General features: G+C 52.2%; 3 protein-coding genes across 3 annotated transcripts; 2 read left to right on the top strand and 1 right to left on the bottom strand.

The window, feature by feature from the left end:
• Window positions 1-935: 935 nt before the first annotated feature.
• Window positions 936-3,491, bottom strand: LOC115387388 (THAP domain-containing protein 6-like). The gene is made up of 6 exons (XM_030090086.1): window positions 3,355-3,491; window positions 2,559-2,748; window positions 2,396-2,470; window positions 2,078-2,288; window positions 1,838-1,991; window positions 936-1,295 (listed from the first exon to the last, which is right to left on the bottom strand). Exons 1-6 carry the CDS (start codon window positions 3,432-3,434, stop codon window positions 983-985), a joined length of 1,023 nt encoding a protein of 340 aa, XP_029945946.1. The 5' UTR covers window positions 3,435-3,491; the 3' UTR covers window positions 936-982.
• Window positions 3,492-3,775: 284 nt separating this feature from the next.
• LOC115387335 (PRA1 family protein 2-like) lies at window positions 3,776-6,210 on the top strand. Its single transcript, XM_030090007.1, has 3 exons — window positions 3,776-3,956; window positions 5,353-5,570; window positions 5,762-6,210. The coding sequence occupies exons 1-3, from the start codon at window positions 3,778-3,780 to the stop codon at window positions 5,899-5,901; spliced, it is 537 nt and encodes a 178-aa protein (XP_029945867.1). The 5' UTR covers window positions 3,776-3,777; the 3' UTR covers window positions 5,902-6,210.
• Window positions 6,211-10,289: 4,079 nt separating this feature from the next.
• LOC115387649 (chromobox protein homolog 1-like) lies at window positions 10,290-19,995 on the top strand. The gene is made up of 5 exons (XM_030090456.1): window positions 10,290-10,511; window positions 14,737-14,999; window positions 15,185-15,356; window positions 15,452-15,546; window positions 18,810-19,995. Exons 2-5 carry the CDS (start codon window positions 14,767-14,769, stop codon window positions 18,958-18,960), a joined length of 651 nt encoding a protein of 216 aa, XP_029946316.1. The 5' UTR covers window positions 10,290-10,511; window positions 14,737-14,766; the 3' UTR covers window positions 18,961-19,995.
• Window positions 19,996-20,569: the final 574 nt, after the last annotated feature.

The raw sequence follows: 20,569 nt of genomic DNA, 5'->3' as shown, positions 1-20,569 counted from the left end.
CTGGGACTGGTCTCAGAACCAGAGTGGGGTCAGAAATGGGCTCAAAGAGAAGAAACAGCAGAGGAAAGTCCGTCTCTCCTCCTGCTCAGCTGGATTCTGAAGAGTAGTTCCTCATCTGAAGCTTGAAAATGTTCCAGACATCCTGTGGCCTCGATGTTCTGGAAGGTTCTACACCCAGAGAGGACCTGGGACCGGCTTCCCTTGAGCAACTCAGCTCTAACATGTTGGATGGTCCAAATCCCACATCAGAGTTTTCTGATGAGAAACTGCTGCACTTCAGTACTGATGAATGTGATTAACTGCAGTCAGAGCTGTGATTAATCAGTTAATTTTTAAACGGCAGCAGAGTAAAGGCTGGAGGCGAGGTGCTGCTGTCGAACAGGCTCTTCGGTCAGTCAGGATGCTCCATTCCTTAAGCTGGAAACCGACAGTCAGACCTGGCAACCCGCTGAGGGCTGCAGCAGGAAGAGTCCAGCTGCTGGTCCAGATTCCGGTTCCTGAAGGAGCCTCAGATCCTCAGATCCAGCAGAGGACCAGAGGGAGTCCAGACCACAGAGAGCTCCTCTCCAAGTGACGATCAAACTCATGAAACCTTTTCAGAAGCACCTGGAACACACATCTCACAGCAGACATGAACAGCTCGACACAGGGACAGGGTCACGTGTTCGAACCCTCTGCTAATGTGCCGTTCAGCAATACCTCCATTTGACCGTCTGAAAAACAGCAGAGGCTCTGAACCAAACATTAAGCACTACACCCACGGGTGGAGCTGATGGAGGAACAGAGAGGAGAGACGGCAGCAGGTGGTTTAGAACTCTTTAACCTTTGACCTTTCCAGTGGAGGAATCCAGACGCTTCAGAAACCACGTCAGACGCCGGCGTTTTACTCAAAATAGGGATTTTAATAAATCTGACAAAAAACACTTATTTACAGACTGGTCATGGAGCCAGGTGGCGCCTGCTTCGTCTCAGCAGGCTCAGGTCACAGCTGACCACCAGGCGGCGCTGCAGACGCCTCGCCGCGGGATTCGAACGCCTCGCCACGGCATTCAGACCAGACCGCCTCACCGTGGGCTGCAGGAGCCTCGCCGTGGGACTCAGACGCCTCGCCGCAGGCTGGAGGCGCCTCGCCGCAGGCTGGAGGCGCCTCGCCGCAGGCTGGAGGCGCCTCGCCGCAGGCTGGAGGCGCCTCGCCGCAGGCTGGAGGCGCCTCGCCGCAGGCTTCAGTCATGGACACACACATGTCCAGCATCACGCTGCTGGCGGCCGGCTCGGCCTCCACCCATTTCCTCCACCTTCAGAACAGAGAAAGCAACAACAGATGAATTCAGGGGCGACTGAAGCTTCTCAGATGGTTTCAGACATTAAATCCTTCCCGTAGCTTCATCCTGCCGGCTCTAGTTTATTGGTTTCTGATTCCGTGGACCGCCCCTCTAATCTCCCCCCCAGCAGGGCAGCTTCAGCTTCACGGCTCAGCTGCAGCTGTGTCCCGGACAGCCGAACACGGCCGGCCACGGCCAACCACAGCCGGCCACAGCCGACCACTTCGGCCACGGCCGACCACAGCCAGCCACGTCCGGACACGGCCGACCACGGCCAACCACCGCCGGCCACGGCCGGCCACAGCCAGCCACGTCCGGACACGGCCGACCACGTCCGGACACGGCCGACCACGGCCAACCACCGCCGGCCACGGCTGGCCACGGCCGACCACGGCCGACCACGGCCGACCACAGGCCGCCGAAAAACAGCTGGACTTTCAGGAGGCCTTCCCGATATTCACTGCTCACTTCCAGACACATTTCTGAGCGCCAGTAGAGTGACAGAGAGCTGAGACCTGTGCAGGGTGTGTGGGTGGGGGAGGGGCAGCTGCAGGGACTCCCTCAGGTAGCTGTAGGCCTTGGGGCCGTGGAGGTGGAGCGTGAGGGCGAACTCCCTCTGCTGCGGGGTGTACTCGCAGCCCCGCCGGGAGAAGCAGTCGATCTGGAGGTCTGGGGTTCAGGGGGACAGGCAGACCGATGAGTCCTCTAGGAGGGACGGCCCGGCGCCGCTTGGAGCCGTCTCCACCCCACCTCACCCGAGAAGTGGTCCAGCTTCTGCTTCAGCTCCCTGTTGATCAGCCGCTTCTTCTTCAGGTCGTCCAGCAGGCTCTGCACGGTCCGGTAGGCCCGGCGCTCCCGGGCCCGGGCGCTCTGCCGCTCCCGCTCCAGGCTCTCCACCCGGGCCAGGGCCTCCGTCAGCCTGGCCTTCAGGAGGGCGGGGCAGTCCGGCAGGGCGTAGGAGTGGTCCTGCTGGCAGACAGGGGGGTCTCAGAGACGGCTGTGTGTGTGTGTGTGTGTGTGTGTGTGTGTGTGTGTGTGTGTGTGTGTGTGTGTGTGTGTGTGGACACACTCACAGCGTTGGGCTGACGCTCCACTGGGGGGCCAGACTCAGCCCTCCTTAAAGCTTTGCTGGTCCTGTTTGCTACAGTCTGAAGGAGAAGAACCACAAAGAACATGCTATATGATCCACTGGCTGACACACACACACACACACACACACTGAAATCGGAGGCCCACCTTTTTCAGGGGAGTGAAGTTGAAGACGGACGGTACGACTCCCTCTCTGAGCCGGACGATCTGCCCCGTCCGGTCGAAGTCGGGCGGTCTGAAGTGTTGGCTGCACAGCTTGGACGCCTCGGTGGCCGTGAAGTCTTCCCTCCTCACGGCCAGCTCCCACTGCCTCCGCAGGCACTTCTCTTTAGGGAACCTGCAGAACGGGACAGAAGCCAGTGTTTTAATGAAGCTGAGGGGGGTGTGGTGGGGGGGGGGGGGGGGGGGGGTCAGAAGGTCAGAGGTCAGAAGTGACACAGGGACCATTTTCTACACAACTGAACACATCTGCAGCTGTAACAGCAACATCCACAGCTCTAACAGCAACATCTGCAACATCTGCAGCTCTAACAGCAACATCTGCAGCTCTAACAGCAACATCTGCAACATCTGCAGCTCTAACAGCAACATCCACAGCTCTAACAGCAACATCCACAGCTCTAACAGCAACATCTGCAACATCTGCAGCTCTAACAGCAACATCTGCAAAATCGATAGCATAAGCAGCAACAACATTGTTGTCAACAACAGCTCTGTGAGATAATAACATCCACTGTCATCCCGGCATGGTTTAATAAGTTCAACGTTAGGTTGTGGGGACTCAGGGAAGAGAAAAGCGGCAATAGAACATTAGATGAAAACATTAGCCCAGCATGTCTAATGTCAGGCTAGCTGCGTTAGCCATCCAGCACTGAGCTAATGGCCAAGTGGCGCCAGTAAAAGCAACATTTAGGCATAGATATCAAACACAATGACGTCTTACTTATGAAATGTGATTCCACGTGCTATATTTTCAGCGTTTCGGCGGTTATTACAACCGTAAGCTGAACAATACACCGGCATCCTTCTTCTGCAGGCTGTAGCGCTTCATGCAGACCCATCCAACATGGCGGCCCCGCTGCTGGCGCTCTGACATAGACTTATACCAATAGACACCACTCCGTCTATTTCAAGTTCGCGCGCTTGTGAGTGTGAGTGTGTGTGTGTGTGTGTGTGTGTGTGTGTGTGTGTGTGTGTGTGTGTGTGTGTGTGTGTGTGTGCTTAAGTCTACATAGTTATATCTATGGAGTCTAAGTTGATGTTTGTGTCTACTTACATATCTCTATATTTCGACATGCGTCGCTGGGCATGACGTCAGCTGGCCCGCGTTGCACTGTGGGAGTCGCAGTTGTTTACCGGGGTGAAGATGGCGGCGGTGCAGCCTCCCCCGCTCCGCAGTCTGGATGACTTCCTGCTGAGCACGGCGCGGTTTGCGGTGCCAGATGTGCGTGATCTGGACCGCTGGAACAACCGCATCATCAACAACCTGCTGTACTACCAGAGCAACTACCTGCTGTCCGCCCTGGGCCTGCTGCTGCTGGCGGGGTGAGTCCAGTCCGCCCCGGGGTCCACTGCGCTCCTCAGCCTCCTGGTAGACCTCCTGTTAGACCCCGTTAGACCTCCTGTTAGACCACCTTATAGACCCCAAGTTAGACTTCCTGTTAGACCTACTGTCAGACCCCCATCAGACCCCCTGTTAGACTTCCTGTTAGACCTACTGTCAGACCCCCATCAGACCCCCTGTTAGACTTCCTGTTAGACCTACTGTCAGACCCCCATAAAACCCCATGTTAGACTTCCTGTTAGACCTACTGTCAGACCCCCTGTTAGACTTCCTGTTAGACCTACTGTCAGACCCCCATCAGACCCCCTGTTGGACCTCCTGTTAGACCTCCTCCTCAGACATCCCTTTAGACCCTGTTAGACCTCCTATCAGACCCCCTGTTAGACCTCAGTGTCTAGTCCAGGCTGAGCAGACCTGTACTGAGAGACTCTGGTCCTGTTGTCCACATGTGGACCAGACCTGTTGCCAGACATTCGTCTTGGTGGGGGTGGGGGGGGGCGGGGGGCATGTAGCGTCAGAGCGAGGATGGTGCGGTGCATGCTCATGCTAATATATTTTGAGGGATTTAGTTTGAGGGGGGACAGCATTTATTTGAGGGGGCCAGGCCCCCTCTTGCCCCTGCGTAGACCCGGCCCTGATGTGGACTAGACTCATGGGGCTGTTGACCAGACATATTGGATCCAGACTGGTGCGTTCCCACCGGACGCGTTGCCAGCGTCACGCCGTTGCTTTTACATTCACAGTCTCTGGTGGACGAGCTTCAACGGACCGAACGTACGTCAGGCGCTTTTCGAGCGTCGCTTTTCGAGCTTTTCGAGCGTTGGCGATGCGCGTCTCGCGTTGCAGGCGTCAACACCTGAAGTTGGGAAAATTGAACTTTGGAAGCGTCAACGCGGAGCGTCATCCAATCACAGACGAGCACTCTGAGCGCTGATGCGGGCCAGAAGGTCGTCAAACCGAGGCGGAAGTCCCGCTGAAAGCGAACCTCATCCTCACGCAGCTCCTGGAGCAAACGGTGAAATTCGCCAAATTGCGAACGCCGCTGCAGGATGGGATGAATCCAAAAACTTCGCACAGGCGCCTGACGCCGCCGTTTTCTGGCTTTCTTTATTAAATAATGCCAGGTCAGTGTCTTCATGGGATCCGCCATTGTCAACATGAAGACAGGACACAGAAGCTCCTCCCACTCCCGCCAGTGAGCTGTCGCGCGTTGCAAGCGTCGTGTGTAGATGAACACGCGTCGAATTCCACACTTGACATGCGTCAACTTTGAGGCGTCAGTGACGCCCGTGACGCTTGCAACGCGTCCGGTGGGAACGCACCATAAGCCGGTCTAGAAATCCTTTTCACACGGGTTTTCCGGTTTGACCGGCTCAGGTACCTGTGGCCCCTGCAGACGGTCCTGGGGGCGGCGGTGGTCTCCGTGCTGTTCCTGGGCCTGGTTTGGGGGGCGGAGCACCGGGCGCCGATCCGCCGCTTCCGGAGGAACCACCCTCTGCTGTCGCTGCTGGCCGTGCTGTCCCTCAGCTACACCCTGCTGACGGTGCTGAGGGCGGCGGCCGTCTTCCTGTTTGGGATCGCCTTCCCCATCCTGAGTGAGACAGCAACACACACACACACACACACACACACACACACACACACACACACACACACACAACACCTGCCGTGTATGCAGAAAATTAAAGAAGATTCAGGTTCTATGAACCTGGTCCACTGCCCCCCCTCCCCCACCCCGTCCCTCTGGTCCACTGCCTCCCCTCATGTCCCTCTGTCCGTCTCACAGTGATCCTGGTCCATGCGTCTCTGAGACTCCGTAACCTGAAGAACAAGCTGGAGAACAGGCTGGAGAGCATCGGGCTGAAGAGGACGCCGATGGGACTCCTGCTGGAGGCCCTGGGCCAGGAGCAAGAGGCCGGGTCCTAGAGCCAGGACCAGCAGTGGGGGAAGACCAACCCGCTGAAGGGCTCAGACCTCAGCTTGAGAACCACTGAGTTGTCTTTGACTGTGTTGGTGTCATGGTGTCTCACAGAGGGACAGTTGTCCCCTCCACCTGGTCCACCTGGTCCAGTCTGAACTGTGGCCCTGCAGACTGACCCCCTCCCTGCACCCAGTGTCTCCTTACAACACAGCTTCCCTCTGCCTGAGCTGCAGAGCTGCAGAGCTGCAGAGCTATAGAGCTATAGAGCTATAGAGCTACAGAGCTGCAGAGCTGCAGAGCTATAGAGCTATAGAGCTATAGAGCTACAGAGCTATAGAGCTATAGAGCTATAGAGCTATAGAGCTATAGAGCTATAGAGCTACAGAGCTATAGAGCTATAGAGCTATAGAGCTATAGAGCTATAGAGCTATAGAGCTGCAGAGCTGCAGAGCTATAGAGCTATAGAGCTATAGAGCTATAGAGCTATAGAGCTATAGAGCTACAGAGCTGCAGAGCTATAGAGCTATAGAGCTATAGAGCTATAGAGCTATAGAGCTGCAGAGCTGCAGAGCTGCAGAGCTATAGAGCTATAGAGCTATAGAGCTATAGAGCTACAGAGCTGCAGAGCTATAGAGCTGCAGAGCTATAGAGCTGCAGCGCTATAGAGCTGCAGAACTACAGAGCTGCAGAGCTATACAGCGATAGAGCTACAGAGCTGCAGAGCTATACAGCGATAGAGCTACAGAGCTGCAGAGCTATAGAGCTACAGAGCTATACAGTGATAGAGCTGCAGAGCTATAGAGCTGCAGAGCTACAGAGCTGCAGAGCTGCAGAGCTATAGAGCTATAGAGCTATAGAGCTACAGAGCTGCAGAGCTGCAGAGCTATAGAGCTATAGAGCTATAGAGCTACAGAGCTATAGAGCTATAGAGCTATAGAGCTATAGAGCTATAGAGCTATAGAGCTATAGAGCTATAGAGCTATAGAGCTATAGAGCTACAGAGCTGCAGAGCTGCAGAGCTGCAGAGCTATAGAGCTATAGAGCTATAGAGCTATAGAGCTATAGAGCTACAGAGCTGCAGAGCTGCAGAGCTGCAGAGCTGCAGAGCTATAGAGCTATAGAGCTATAGAGCTATAGAGCTATAGAGCTATAGAGCTATAGAGCTATAGAGCTACAGAGCTGCAGAGCTGCAGAGCTATAGAGCTATAGAGCTATAGAGCTATAGAGCTATAGAGCTACAGAGCTGCAGAGCTATAGAGCTGCAGAGCTATAGAGCTGCAGCGCTATAGAGCTGCAGAACTACAGAGCTGCAGAGCTATACAGCGATAGAGCTACAGAGCTGCAGAGCTATAGAGCTACAGAGCTATACAGTGATAGAGCTGCAGAGCTATAGAGCTGCAGAGCTACAGAGCTGCAGAGCTTAAGAGCTGCAGAGCTATACAGCGATAGAGCTACAGAGCTGCAGAGCTAAAGAGCTGCAGAGCTACAGAGCTGCAAAACTACAGAGCTGCAGAGCTATACAGCGATAGAGCTACAGAGCTATAGAGCTGCAGAGCTACAGAGCTGCAGAACTACAGAGCTGCAGAGCTATACAGCGATAGAGCTGCAGAGCTACAGAGCTGCAGAGCTATACAGCGATAGAGCTGCAGAGCTACAGAGCTGCAGAGCTATAGAGCTGCAGGAGGAGCTCCCTGCAGCTCTGCAGCTCTGTAGTGTCTCTCCAGTGTGTCTCAGCAGACTTGATGGACTGGAGCTGCTCAGACTCCTCACACTGCAGAACAACACGGACCTGTAACGCTCTCTGAGGGTCTCCGGGGGGTGTCCAGGGGTCTCTGGGGGTCTCTGGGGGTCTCCAGGGGTGTCCAGGGGTCTCTGAGGGTCTCTGAGGGTCTTGAAGGTAAAGTTTTGAACCAGGAGGAGCAGGTGTAGCAGAGTAAATCTGAATCATTGTATCCAGGTTTTAAGCCCTTCTCTACATTCTGCTCCTGGTCATTTATCTGCTTTTATTGTGAAGGTCACCTTGTATTCTTCAGATTGTTGCAGCAGCGTCTCAGGAGGGTGTGTTTGACTCCAAGACCGGCTCCGTGACGGTCTGACAGGAAGACTCATGATTTTAATGTAGACTTCACTCTCTGACACTCTGACTTTTACTTTTTATTCTATTGTGAAATGACTTGAGCTTATTTATCTCTCGGCACTTTACACACATTGAAACCAGTAGAACCAGAGTCACTGAGCATCAGAGGGAGCCACAGCAGATCTGTTAGGACCAGAAGTGGGCAGTGAGCCATATGTTGAACTCCATTTGCTGTCCTCTAGAAAGCAGTGTGTTCTGAGGTTTTATTGTGAAAGGCTTTGGCTCTCAAGTCCAGCTCTGACATTCCTGTGAGTTTTTATCAACTCTTTATTTAGTTCAGAACTGTCTTTTATTTTCTAAACTCACAAAGTCCTCTGACTCACCACTAACCTGCTCCTGAAGGACAGCACACTCACGTGTCTTACGCCTGTGCCTTACCAATCACTCCGCAAGCCTGCCCCACTGACGCTTTTATTTTGAAACTCTGGTGACAGTAGGCAGTTTGTGTGTGTTCGGTTATCTCTGTGTAACCACAGGAGAAACGAAGTGTTGCCGAGCAGTGAAGATAATCAGTGTTAATCAAATATGATGACAGGATTTTATTGTGAAGGAGACGGACTGGGAGGCTGAGCCGGAGTCCGAAGAGACGAGGTTCATGTCGCCTCCGTCTGGAATGCAACGTGTGTGTGTGTGTGTGTGTGTGTGTGTGTGTGTGTGTGTGTGTGTGTGTGTGTGTGTGTGTGTGTGTGTGTGTGTGTGTGTGTGTGTGTGTGTGTGTGTGTGTGTGTGTGTGTGTGTGTGTGTGTGTGTGTGTGTGTGTGTGTGTGTGTGTTTTTCATGGGTCCAGTGCTTCACGCTGTCAAACTGTCATATTTTCAAAAGAGGAGCTTCAGTCGGGTGAACGGAGGAACGGATTGTTTACCAGACTGAAACAAGCAGAACTATGGAATGTTGTGTTACGTTGCTGTTCCACTCAGAGTGTGTGTTATTCTTTATTTACTGTGTGACTGTAACATTTGAAGAAACCTGCAGAAATGAGCAGCAGTGTTGACCTGACAGCTTCATGTGTTTGATGTGACGTGTTTTCTCATTGTTGTGTCGTGGTCCCCTGCTGTCTGCAGGGTGAGACTGCAGCAGGTCTCTGGTCCTCCAGCAGGTCTCTGGTCCTCCAGCAGGTCTCTGGTCCTCCAGCAGGTCTCTGGTCCTCCAGCAGATCTCTGGTTCTCCAGCAGGTCTCTGGTCCTCCAGCAGGTCTCTGGTTCTCTAGCAGATCTCCGGTTCTCCAGCAGGCCTCTGGTTCTCCAGCAGGCCTCTGGTTCTCCAGCAGGTCTCTGGTTCTCCAGCAGGCCTCTGGGATCTTCCCACTGGGTTTGGATTGTAAGAAAACCAAATCACTGAGCTTCACCATTCATTAGTTCTGTTCATGCCTGCAGCTGATGGGTCCTGAATGCTCCAGCTGCCTTTATTTAACATTTCTCTTCTGCCAACACTAAGTCTTTGACTGTTTTTGCCAAATGCTGCTCACTTGACTTTTTTCTTAATAAAAGAACATCCATGGTGTACGGATGAACTTGTTTGTACCTGTTAAGTTTCATAATTTCTTTGGAATGCCACTGACTGCAGTAAGAGATGAACGCAGAGCCGACGCTGCAGTTGGACTTGGTAGCTGTTGAGATAGCCACGTCAGCTGAAGCTGAAGCCAGATGACCGTACACACACTTCTGCCAGTCAAACGTCTGGACACCTTCTCATCCACTGCTTTTTAATTTAATTTCTTTGCTGTTTACACAGTAGGTTCTCACTGAAAGCATCAACTCTATGAATGAACCATTGGACCACTGGTCCTTCACCGGCTGAGTGATGGGAACCTCGGTCCATCAGGGCTTCAGCCCTGGCGGTGTGGCGATGGTGTGGGGGGCTCATTCCAAACGGAAGGTTTGCTAACTGAACCAGCATAGCTCCCACCCCGTCCTGCAGCCACACGTCCTCCCGTCAGGTCCCCCATAATCCCCAGCTCTCCTCCACCCTGGCCGTCTGGTTCCCCATCCCTCTCCTCCCACTGTCCACGGAGTCGGGCTTCAGCTAGGCTAGCTGCTAACGCGCTCTTAGCCCTGTTTATCTGGTCAGGACCCTTTTCAAAACAAGTCAGGCGTTCAAGCAGGAAGACGGTGAGACAGAAGTATTTATTTCGACTGGTAAACCGCTCAGGGAGCCGCAACAGCGCGACTGCAGGGCCTCATCTGGCTCCAGAGTCAGCTCCGTTCCGGCTAAAACTACATCTCCCGTGGTGCCTTGCGCCGTCCGCGCTGACGTCACGTCCGGTGTTGCTGTTGGCGGGCAGAACGGGCTCGGTGCGGGATCTGAGCGACGCGGCTCTCGGGCTTTTGTGTGCGTTCGAGCGGCGAAGCAGAGCTCCATCCCCCGCTGTTCGTGTCCCCCGCGGCCGTCGGCGTGTCCCCGGTGTCCCCCTCGTCTCAGCCGAGCCTGAAGCGGAGCGTTTCCCGTCGGGCCCAGCCAGCCTCCTGCCGCTTTGTAAAGGTAAGGCTTCGGGGGGCTGCAGCTCGCGGCCATGTTGCCCTCTGGACGCACGAGCACGGTGAAGTGTCCGGTCCGGTCCCTCCGGATCCGCTCCGTCTGCAGGCTGGATCCGGGTCCGGAGGGCCGGAGGCCGCGCGGACAGACCGTCTGGTCTGCGGCTGCGGCTTGGTTTACAGTGTTCACCCGGTCTGTACCGGACCACGACCATGTGAGCGGGTCCAGCCTGCAGGACCATGTGAGCGGGTCCAGCCTGCAGGACCATGTGAGCGGGTCCAGCCTGCAGGACCATGTGAGCGGGTCCAGCCTGCAGGACCATGGGAGCGGGTCCAGCCTGCAGGACCATGGGAGCGGGTCCAGCCTGCAGGACCATGTGAGCGGGTCCAGCCTGCAGGACCATGTGAGCGGGTCCAGACTTCGTGGAGATGAACGCCTCCTCACTCCTCATGGTCGTCGTCCTGCTGGAAGTTAACGTGTTGAACTTCCACATGTATTATTCCTGTCTGCCTTCAGACCGAAGCTGGTAGTGTGTGTGTGTGTGTGTGTGTGTGTGTGTGTGTGTGTGTTGAAGTGAGGTGTTTTGATGGGAAAGTGGTGATTGTGCTGCCATCTTTGGGGAGAGGATAAAGCTTGTAATGTGGTGGAACCCAGCTGCCCGATGTGTGGGTTTATTGATGGAACGGTGAGCTCCACCTGGTGTTTCAGTGGCTGTGAGTCAGCCGTTCCTGCTGCAGGTTCCTGCTGCTCACTCACTGAGACGGTTCACTCCAGTAGTTCTGGCTCAGTGCCCTCTGAATGATCAGTATCACCGGCTGTCTGGGTTTTAATGTTTAAGTTGACTACACAGAATATGACAACATATATATTGCAATATATCATCGTATCGCCAGCCAAGTTTCATCGTGCCTCTCTTATGGAGAGGGTTAACCCCAACCCCTTCCAGGACACTCCTCCATCTGTAGAGCAGGACGCACAGCAGTCATGTCCGGGCTCAGGTCCACACGAGCAGGCCCTTTGGGAAGGAAGAGACCTGCAGAGCCAGGCTCAGAGGTGGAGGCTGCAGAGAGGGATGGCCCTCTGAAGAGGGGGGCGGGGCAGCTCTCGATTCTGGTGTACCTCCTGGGAGGGAGGGGGGCGGGGGACAGCTCTGTCCTCTTCAGGCTCCTGGTTTGGACGTTTCTTGGTCTCAAATGAGTTAAAAAGCCCAGGAAGCAGCAGCCAGGGCTTCACCTTTGACCTCTGTGGAGTTCATGATAACATGCAGAGAAAGCCAGAGTGGGTGTTTCCCAAGCAGTTCGTAGTTGAATGTTATTGGTTCATTTATTTGGGGGCGGGGCCTATCCACAGGTCACAGTGTGAGGAGGGTCACCTGGTCCATCTTTAGTCCTTGGCTTGTAATAAAGCCCTTTAAAGAATAGGGATGCATGTTTTCCTACCATAAATCCAGTTAATAAGAATTTCCTCCTTTTTATTCGTCCGTCCATCAGAGTCAGTATCCTGTAACATTTTGATTCATTGCTGTAATTTCCTGTCATGTCTGAAACCTCTGACTCTTCGTGGTGAACATTAGGGCTGTACGATTAACCGACACCGCATCGAAACTGAGGTTTTAACTGCTGCGGTAACCGAACCGCACAGGGCTGAGGCATTTGAGTGACAGACCCATCCGCCAATCAAAACCTTCCAGTCTCTGTTCAGGGCCACCGTTAGGGTTGCACCGATACTGCTATCGGAAGTGACCCTGATACCGCACTAAAACGCTGGTATCGGTATCGGCGAGTACTCACAAATAACACGCCGATGCCATTTTCTGACTTTCATATTGCACTTGAACGCACCGCCGTGTGGATTCATTCATTCTTCGACATTCACGCTGTGTGATCTGTGTTTTCAGCGAATGATAGCAATGATTTTACATCCCTGTGAGGATCAGGTCTTGTTACAGAGCCTGGATCTGAGTCTGAAGAGCAGAACAGGAGTTTTATTAGAATCATGAGTCTTTGTGAGATGAAGCTGGTCTCCAGCCGCAGGAGCAGACTGAGTCTGGAGTTTAACCCCGGTCCCCGGTGAAGTCAGGAAAGTTGCCGGGGCTCCAGGAGCAGGTCCGGCGGAGCGGCGAGCGGCAACAGGAGCTGACTGGAGGTACAGGTCCAGGCTGACTGCCACATTCCACATGAAGTGTGTCGTTCCGCTCTGCTGTCCGCAGTAAATAAGTTGCTGTTTTAATTAATCAGTATCGTTCCACGTCCTCTGCGCTGCTTTCTGTATGAACCGCGCAGCCGCGGGAGTCAGGAGGCTGCAGTGTGGTCGATGGTAGCATCAAGAGGCCGTAGTGACACCACTGGAACACAAGCTGCCGAAAAACAACAACAAAGGAGGATCCCACGATGGCGTTGCTTAATTCGCCTTATTATTTAATTACGAACTTACTTTTGTAGCATCTTTGATGTAGTTCGTAATTATTAACCAGTATATTGAGTTGTGTGAGTTCCTATGTTTTCAAGTAACCTGAATGCACCGCTGTGGCGTGAGTGGCTGAGAGGGAGCAGGGGGCGGGGCCAGGAAGCCAGCATGTGTGCGTGTTGGAAAAGCAGAGAGAGAGCCGCCTCTCAGCTGTTTTTTCTTATTTCTTAAGACTGTTGTTTTGAGACCCGGTCCGGATCAGCGATGGATGGATGGATGGATGGATGGATGTTTTGCTGTAGTTTTGCTGTAGTGTTGCTGTAGTGTTGCCGTGGTTCCAACCACAGTAAGTTCTGAAGCTTAATAAACCAGCTTTAAGAATCCAACTCATCTTCCCTTCATGCTGCTGGATGTTACATTATCATATTCCGGTGCGTCTTGTGGCCCAAAAAATACGGTATGTAGTAAATGGGGAGAACAGAAACGAGGAGGAGGAGGAAAAACAGCAACACTGCCCCCACCTGGTGGCCGAGGCAGAGGACTGACAGTTCCTGACAATTAGGAGAAGCGTGGTATCGGCAGGGTATCGGTATCGGCCGATGCTACACAGCCAGGTATCGGGATTGGTATCAGCAACCAAAAAATGGTATCGGTGCAACCCGAGCCACCGGCCAATCAGAAATGACAACAGGAAGCAAGTATGTCTGCACTGCACTGCTGCAGCTAACTAGCGTCAGGTTGCTAACAACAAACCCTGCAGTGTGCTCTGCGGTGTTGTGAGGAGCAGAAAGTTTTCAGTGTGACTCGTTCTCGGTGTGAAAACGACTGAGATGACAGCAGGAGAGGGGGCGGAGCCACTGGTGTCAGAAGGAACTGGAGCTCAGCTGTTTGGACTCTGGGTTTGAGTTTGAAAAAAACGACGTTCAGTAGGCAGCCAGATCCAGAGGAAACACGGCTAATTTGTACCAACACCTGAAAACTCACCTCTACACATTACAGAAACGTCGACACGTCGTAGGTTATTCTCTCTCTCCCCCGATCGCCCCACAGCTCAGCCTTCATCCAGCATGTGATGCTCTCTCTCTCTCCATGAAAACATGAAGCTGTGAGGGAGACGACCCAGAGCAGGATTACTGACCTGACTGTGATCTAAGAATATTACAGCAATAAGGATTATTATTTTACCCTTTATCTGTAGAGGCTGGCGAGTTTTTTTTTGTTTTTTTTGTTTTTTTGCGAGCTGAAGTTGGTTTCACAGTGGTGCCTATTTGCGGTTCTGGTTTTTAATTTCCATTTATTTCACGTTGAAAACTGTTGTCTAAGTAATTTTCTGTGAACCATGCAAGCAAGACCAGGATTGAATTACGATTTGGACAGCGTTGGGTTTTCATTATTTTGTTATTTCATTGAAACAACGCACTCTGTTTTCAGCCGTGACGCAGACAGCACGGCGGCGTCTCGCTGCCGCTGCCTGAAGCTTTGTCAAGTTAGTTTACATTATGTGTTATTTTATGTGTCAACTTGAGCAAGACCATGGAAAAGTAACAAGAATTTCTTTCGACCATAATTTTAGCGGTTTTCTGCATTTGAAAGACTAAAATGTGAAAATCGCAAATCAAATCGCAATCGCATTAATCGTCAGAAAAATCGCAGTTAGGTTTTTTGTCAAAATCGTGCAGCCCTAGTGAACACTGAGCTTGAGTTACAGAAGAGACTCCAGTCAAAATCACAGTATCTGTTGGAGAACGTCTTCCTGGAGCGTTGAGCGAAGTCGCCGAATGGACCAGCTGCAGAGCTCCTCTCACCCCGCTGTGTTTCCCCCCAGGTCCTCTAGGGAGCGCCCTCGCACGTCAAGATGGCGACCTTAGCAGTGAAGAAGGGGAAGAAGAGCGAGGAGGAGGAGCAGCCGGCCGCAGCTCCAGAGGCAGCCGCTGCACCGGCGGGAGACGCGCCAGCAGGAGGCGCCGCCGCTCCTCCAGCTGCAGCGGAGGAGGAGGAAGAGGAGGAGTACGTCGTGGAGAAGGTGCTGGACCGCCGGGTGGTGAAGGGGAAGGCGGAGTTCCTGCTCAAGTGGAAGGGCTTCTCAGAGTGAGTCATCAGCTGTTCATGTTTACACAAGCTGTGGTGTGTGGACCAATCACGGCCCTGAGGCACGCCTCATGGTCCCTTAGCTTCTGGACCACATAGATACTGAGCTCTGCTGTCCCAGGAAGTCCTCTGTGTCCACGTGGGACAGAGCTGAAAACGTCCTGATCTCATGTCTTCACCTGCAGTGAGGACAACACCTGGGAGCCGGAGGAGAACCTGGACTGTCCCGACCTGATAGCAGAGTACATGTCCAAGCACAAAGAGAAGGAGGACAAGAAGAAGGACAGCAAGAGGAAAGGAGGCAGCGAGGCCACGGCCGACTCTGAGGAGCGAGGGAGCAAGAGGAAGAAGGACGAGGTCAGACCACGTTCCTGTTCTCTGGTCCTCTAGACACTTCATGTCCATGTCTCCTGTCATCGTTGACCCTGTCCCCTGTGGTCCTGTGTCTCCAGGGGGAGAAGGCCCGTGGTTTCGGTCGAGGTCTGCAGCCAGAGAGGATCATCGGAGCGACGGACTCCAGTGGAGAGCTCATGTTCCTCATGAAATGGTGAGTGTTTCTATCGGGGGTCTTTAAAGCGGAACGGTCGTTTTTACAATCTGGACCTTATTTCACATTCAAAACAACATTTACTCACCCGACTTTCGTGTGATTTGCAGTTGGTTCGGAGATAATCAGATCCTCCCGTATCCATATAACGGCAGCGGGCGGGGCGCCGACATGCAGCCATGACAGAAGCTCATTTCTCTTATGGTGTGGTAGATATATGTAAATTTAGTAAGTCAGCATCACTTAAATGTCTGTAAACCGGGTAGATTGAGCAACTCTCCGGGAACTCTGAAGTGATGATGTCATCACACTGCGCCATGGCGCATGACACACCCACACCGGAGACAAGAACAGGTGAAAACCGGTTGTGGAGAGGGTGGAGGCTAGAGCTGCACCACCAAGCCACCAAACTACCAAACCCTGACCAGACCTCACCGTCATATGAACGCCAGTAACTAGTGGCTAATCTAATAAGCTAACAGCTGATTGACGGCAGTGGCTAAGCTAAAAAGCTAAGAGATTATTGACACCAGTAACTAAGCTAATAGCTGATTGACGCAAGTGGCTAAGGTAGTAATAATGATAATTTGTGTTGTACTAATTTCCTCTGCAAAACACTTCTTTACAGTGTAAAGTTTATGCTGTAAACCCTCTCATAGTGAAATTTTACACTGTAAAGCCTCACGTAGTGTAAAGCTTATGCTGCAAACCCTCGCATAGTGTAAATTTTGTGCTGTAAAGCCTCACATAGTGTAAGTTTGTGCTGTAAAGCCTCACATAGTGTAAATTTTGTGCTGTAAAGCCTCACATAGTGTAAAGTTTACGCTGTAAAGACACAGTATCAAGTTTACACTGTAAAGCCACACATTGTGTAAGGTTTACACTGTTAAGCCTGACATACTGTAAAGTTAACGCTGCAAAGCCTCACATAGTGTAAAGTTTTCGCTGTAAAGACACAGTATAAAGTTTACATTGTAAAGGTACGCACTTTGTGTAAGGTTTACACTGTAAAGCCTGGAATAGTGTAACGTTTATGCTGTAAAGCCACACATAGTGTAAAATTTACGCTGTAGAGCCACACATTGTGTAAAGTTTACACTGCAAAGCCACACAAACTGTAAGGTTTGCATTGTAAAGGCTTGCACTGTGTAAAGTTTACGCTGTAAAGACAGTGTAAAGTTTACACTGTAAAGCCACACATAAACCTCTTTCCCACTGCAACTAGCGGGTCGACCCGTGTCTGAGACCCGCTAACTATCGCCTTTTTAGACTCCTTTCCCACCACCTGCAGACCCGCGTCTCACCTCCTCCTGGCGAGCCGTGTCGCTGCGTTTTCCCGCGCTGATGGTGTCCCACGTTGATGACATCATCAGCGCGACGGAGCAAAATGAAAGTAAACAATGCAGCGGAAAACAGTCCCTGTTACCTGTAGACGAATCTCCTCTTCCCCACGGATCAGGGGAAGCTCTCTGGTCTCGCTCTCTTGCCACTGCTGGGTCATGTTGACGAAGGAAATCTCACGCTGTGTCCAGAAACAACAACTAGCTCGCTAACTTAGCCGCGCTGCGTTGACGTCATCATGTAAGTTCCTGGATGTGTCCCTCCCACTAAAAGCCGGTAGAAAGCTGACCCGGGAATTCACCGGGTCGATTGCATCCAGCCTGCATCTCTGTCCATGCCCCCCCCCCCCCCCCCCCCGCCCCCCCCCCCCCGCCCCCCCCCCGCCCCATGCCATCCAGCCACCAGTTTCATCACATGAATAAGTTTTCTCTACCTCCACCGCCACCAGACTTTGATAGACGGTCTAAACTGTCAGGAACTAACAGCAGGGCCGATTCATCAGCTGATTTTTCGTCTCCAGAGTTTCAGAGAGACTTTCCTCTGAAGTGTTCCTCTAATAGGACTCTGACCGAGACGCCGTCTTGGTTCAGTAGACAGACCTTGAGACACGTTGGTCCAGTCAGGATCAGGAGCAGCAGTTGAAGACAGATGTCTGGACTAGAGGTCGACCAATTTATCGGCCGGCCGATATATTAGGCCGATATTTGGACATTTTTCTCCATCAGCCATCGACCGTATTTTCTTTTAAAAAGCCGGTTTTTGATCCGTTGTACAAAATGACGCAATTTTTGATCAGGCACATGTGCGGGCAGCTAAAGCTGCCGCTCAAGAAAGGACCCCTGTGGCACGCTGCTGCATTCAGTTACGTCAGAGCGGAGTGTGCCCGGTGGAATCCAAGCTGTGGGAAAAACGTGCATCTGTTGCATCTGCAATGAAGAATGGATTAGTTGAACATTTCAACGTTTTTGTGGCTCTGTGGCTCCAGTCTGCAGCTTATCAGTGTTTACTGCAGAAAAAAAAGTTTGGCCGGGGAGTGCGTCGTGCCGCGGTACTAACACTGCTAACTGCCGTGTTCGACCGTCGGAGAGTTATTTTATTCTTCTTCTTCTCCGTTGTCCGGTCGCTGCACAATTTAGCGTGGGCAGGGCGCCCGGACTGAAAAGGTCTGGCTGAACCCTGCATATTGTTAACTTCAAATGCTACTTTGTGATACGTTTTAGCCGTAAGAGATTAGCTGGTCTGAGCTGACTTTACTTGTGCGTGTTCAACCCTGTTGGTGAGAACACACCACTACTGGAGTTAACAACAGGACAAAGTAAACAGGAGGAAATGGCGCGAGTCAATAAAAGAGTAAATAATCAATCATGGGGCTTTTTCTGAAGCATGTATCAGCCACCCGCAAATTCCTCCACATAATGCATGACCGGAGTTATGTTTTTATTTGTATGTATGGCTTTTTTTTTTACAGCCTTGTTTCTGACTACTTTTGTTCAAATTACATTAAAGTTTAAATTTCTTTTTTACACTTTCAGAAGAGTGTGAATTTTTACTACTACTTGTTACATTGTGTGTTTACTCAGACAACATATTTCATTGTTTTGAAAGCTGAATAAATGTTCAGAGGACTGGACATGATTTGTTGTAATAGATTTCTTTTAGTTGCCCAGAAATTGCTGCATTTCACAAAAATGTGATATATATATTTTCATTAAAAAATCAGCCTAAATATCAAATTGGAAAAATCGGCTATGCATATTGGCATCGGCTGCCCAAATTTGGAAACATCGGCATCGGCCCCCAAAAAACCCATATCGGTCGACCTGTAGTCTGGACACCGTCTGGACATATGTCGTAGCTGTCTGAGGTGACGGGATGTGAACTGACCCCCCCCCCCCCCCCCCCCCCCCCCCCCCATCCAACAGGAAGAACTCCGACGAGGCTGATCTGGTGCCGGCCAAGGAGGCCAACGTCAAGTGTCCCCAGGTGGTGATCTCCTTCTACGAGGAGCGCCTCACATGGCACTCCTACCCCACGGAGGAGGAGGAGAAGAAGGAGGAAGACAAGAAGGACTGAAGACCTGGGGAGGGGAGGGGGGCCGGGGCAGGAACACCACCCGCTTCCTGAACCGCGCTCCTGCCTGTATCTTGACTGACAGTGTAAATTCTTTTGCAGAGGTATCTCGATATGTAGTCTCCACTTTTCTAATCCTCCAACCAGAAGGCGGTGTTCCATGGAATTGGTGCCTTTGTTTTTTTAGCATTCCCCCTGAGAACCCAACCACTAGCATGGGAAGGCAGCTCCATAGCAGCAGTGTTGAATGTCTGACAGCCCCCCTGACTGACCCTGTTCAGGAGGTCTCTCAGGACCCGTTCTGTCCCGGCCCAGTCCTCGTAGACGACCCTCACTCGCCCCTCAGCCCAGAGGTCTGGCTGGCTCTCAGTTCACTTCAGTCGGAGAAACAGATCATCAGACCATCTGGTGTGAGCAGGTACGACCCCCCTTTTAGACCCCCTCAGACCCAGGCCCGGACCCAGGCCCGGGGCCGTCCTCACTGCGTCAAATGAGACAGTGAAGACCGCCTCACCACTGCAGTGTGTTGGACACAGCTGCTTTTAAACTGTCCTGAGGGGACGATGGAGAGTGTACACACACACACACACACACACACACACACACACAGTCACAAGTGTTTTGTAGCTGTTGGTTTATGGCACTGCCCGGGCCACGCTGAGGACAGCAGTGTGTTGGAGGCGTCCTGCCGTCTTGTTTTGCTGTGATCAGTGTTGGAATGTCTCCGGCGGAGTGAGCCTCTCCTGTACGATACCCAGCATCCTCCTGTTGGCACACCTGGAGCGCTGCCGTCTGCAGGGCCACGTGGCTCCGCCTGGCCCCGGGGCTCGGTCCCGGTCCCTGGCCCCTGGTCCCTGGGGCCCGGTCCCGGTCCCTGGACCCGGTGGCAGCTCCCAGGTGGGCCCTTTAGCTTCTCTCTGTATGTAGTGGTGCAGTCGGTGCTGTCCCTGTTGCATGTTTATCGTTTCTCCTGCCATGTTATCTGTTCACAGCTCATCGACTTTAACTGTTTCGGCCAATAAAGGTTTTGTTTCATAAGAACTTGTTCTTCTGCGTTTGTCAAATGAACCTGAATGGACTCCAGGTCTGCTCTGACCGGACCGAACTTTCTGTCACGCTGTTCTTTGGACCTGGTGTGAAGACAGGTGGAGGGTCGAAGATCCAATAAACCTGAGTGCTACATTTAAATGGAGTCTTGAACCATCTCCATTCAGGAAAACATTTGACACCGACGGTTTTGTATAGTTTGGTCTTCAATCCGGCTTTGTTTAGGGGGCCTGGAGAGAATCCAGCTGAAAATTCAATCGTGAACTTTTCAAATATCTGATTTAAAGCTGATATTCAAAGAATTTTACTCTTCTATTAACTGTTTCTATTCCTGTTCTGTATTTTCAGTTGAATTTTGATGGCAAGAGACAACAGCCGAGCACAGCTGTAGGAAGCCTGAACGCTCTGCAGAGGGAAATCTGTCTTTTCTAACAACAAGCAGAGAGCCCAGCTGCAGGGCCCTTCTTCTTCTGTGGTGTCTGTAAAAGTAATGTTGAGATGCAAACAGCACACCTAGTGGCGTGAAGTAGAAATGCAGGTGAATTAAACATCTTTTTAAACACAA

Source organism: Salarias fasciatus, chromosome 4 (assembly GCF_902148845.1).
Source record: "Salarias fasciatus chromosome 4, fSalaFa1.1, whole genome shotgun sequence".
Classification (NCBI taxonomy): domain Eukaryota; kingdom Metazoa; phylum Chordata; class Actinopteri; order Blenniiformes; family Blenniidae; genus Salarias; species Salarias fasciatus.
This window is presented reverse-complemented; position numbering and strand designations above follow the sequence as displayed.

What these genes read in the sequence shown, in the direction of transcription:
- LOC115387388 (XM_030090086.1), bottom strand. Translation starts at nt 3,434, where the DNA reads ATGCCGGTGTATTGTTCAGCTTACGGTTGTAATAACCGCCGAAACGCT. An exon ending in CGTGGAATCACATTTCATAA is followed by an intron (nt 2,749 to 3,354) that starts GTAAGACGTCAT and finishes CCCGTTCTGCAG; the next exon opens with GTTCCCTAAAGAGAAGTGCC. An exon ending in GAAGCTGGACCACTTCTCGG is followed by an intron (nt 1,992 to 2,077) that starts GTGAGGTGGGGT and finishes CCTGAACCCCAG; the next exon opens with ACCTCCAGATCGACTGCTTC.
- LOC115387335 (XM_030090007.1), top strand. Translation starts at nt 3,778, where the DNA reads ATGGCGGCGGTGCAGCCTCCCCCGCTCCGCAGTCTGGATGACTTCCTG. An exon ending in GGCCTGCTGCTGCTGGCGGG is followed by an intron (nt 3,957 to 5,352) that starts GTGAGTCCAGTC and finishes TGACCGGCTCAG; the next exon opens with GTACCTGTGGCCCCTGCAGA. An exon ending in GATCGCCTTCCCCATCCTGA is followed by an intron (nt 5,571 to 5,761) that starts GTGAGACAGCAA and finishes TCCGTCTCACAG; the next exon opens with TGATCCTGGTCCATGCGTCT.
- LOC115387649 (XM_030090456.1), top strand. Translation starts at nt 14,767, where the DNA reads ATGGCGACCTTAGCAGTGAAGAAGGGGAAGAAGAGCGAGGAGGAGGAG. An exon ending in GCAAGAGGAAGAAGGACGAG is followed by an intron (nt 15,357 to 15,451) that starts GTCAGACCACGT and finishes CTGTGTCTCCAG; the next exon opens with GGGGAGAAGGCCCGTGGTTT. An exon ending in CTCATGTTCCTCATGAAATG is followed by an intron (nt 15,547 to 18,809) that starts GTGAGTGTTTCT and finishes CCCATCCAACAG; the next exon opens with GAAGAACTCCGACGAGGCTG.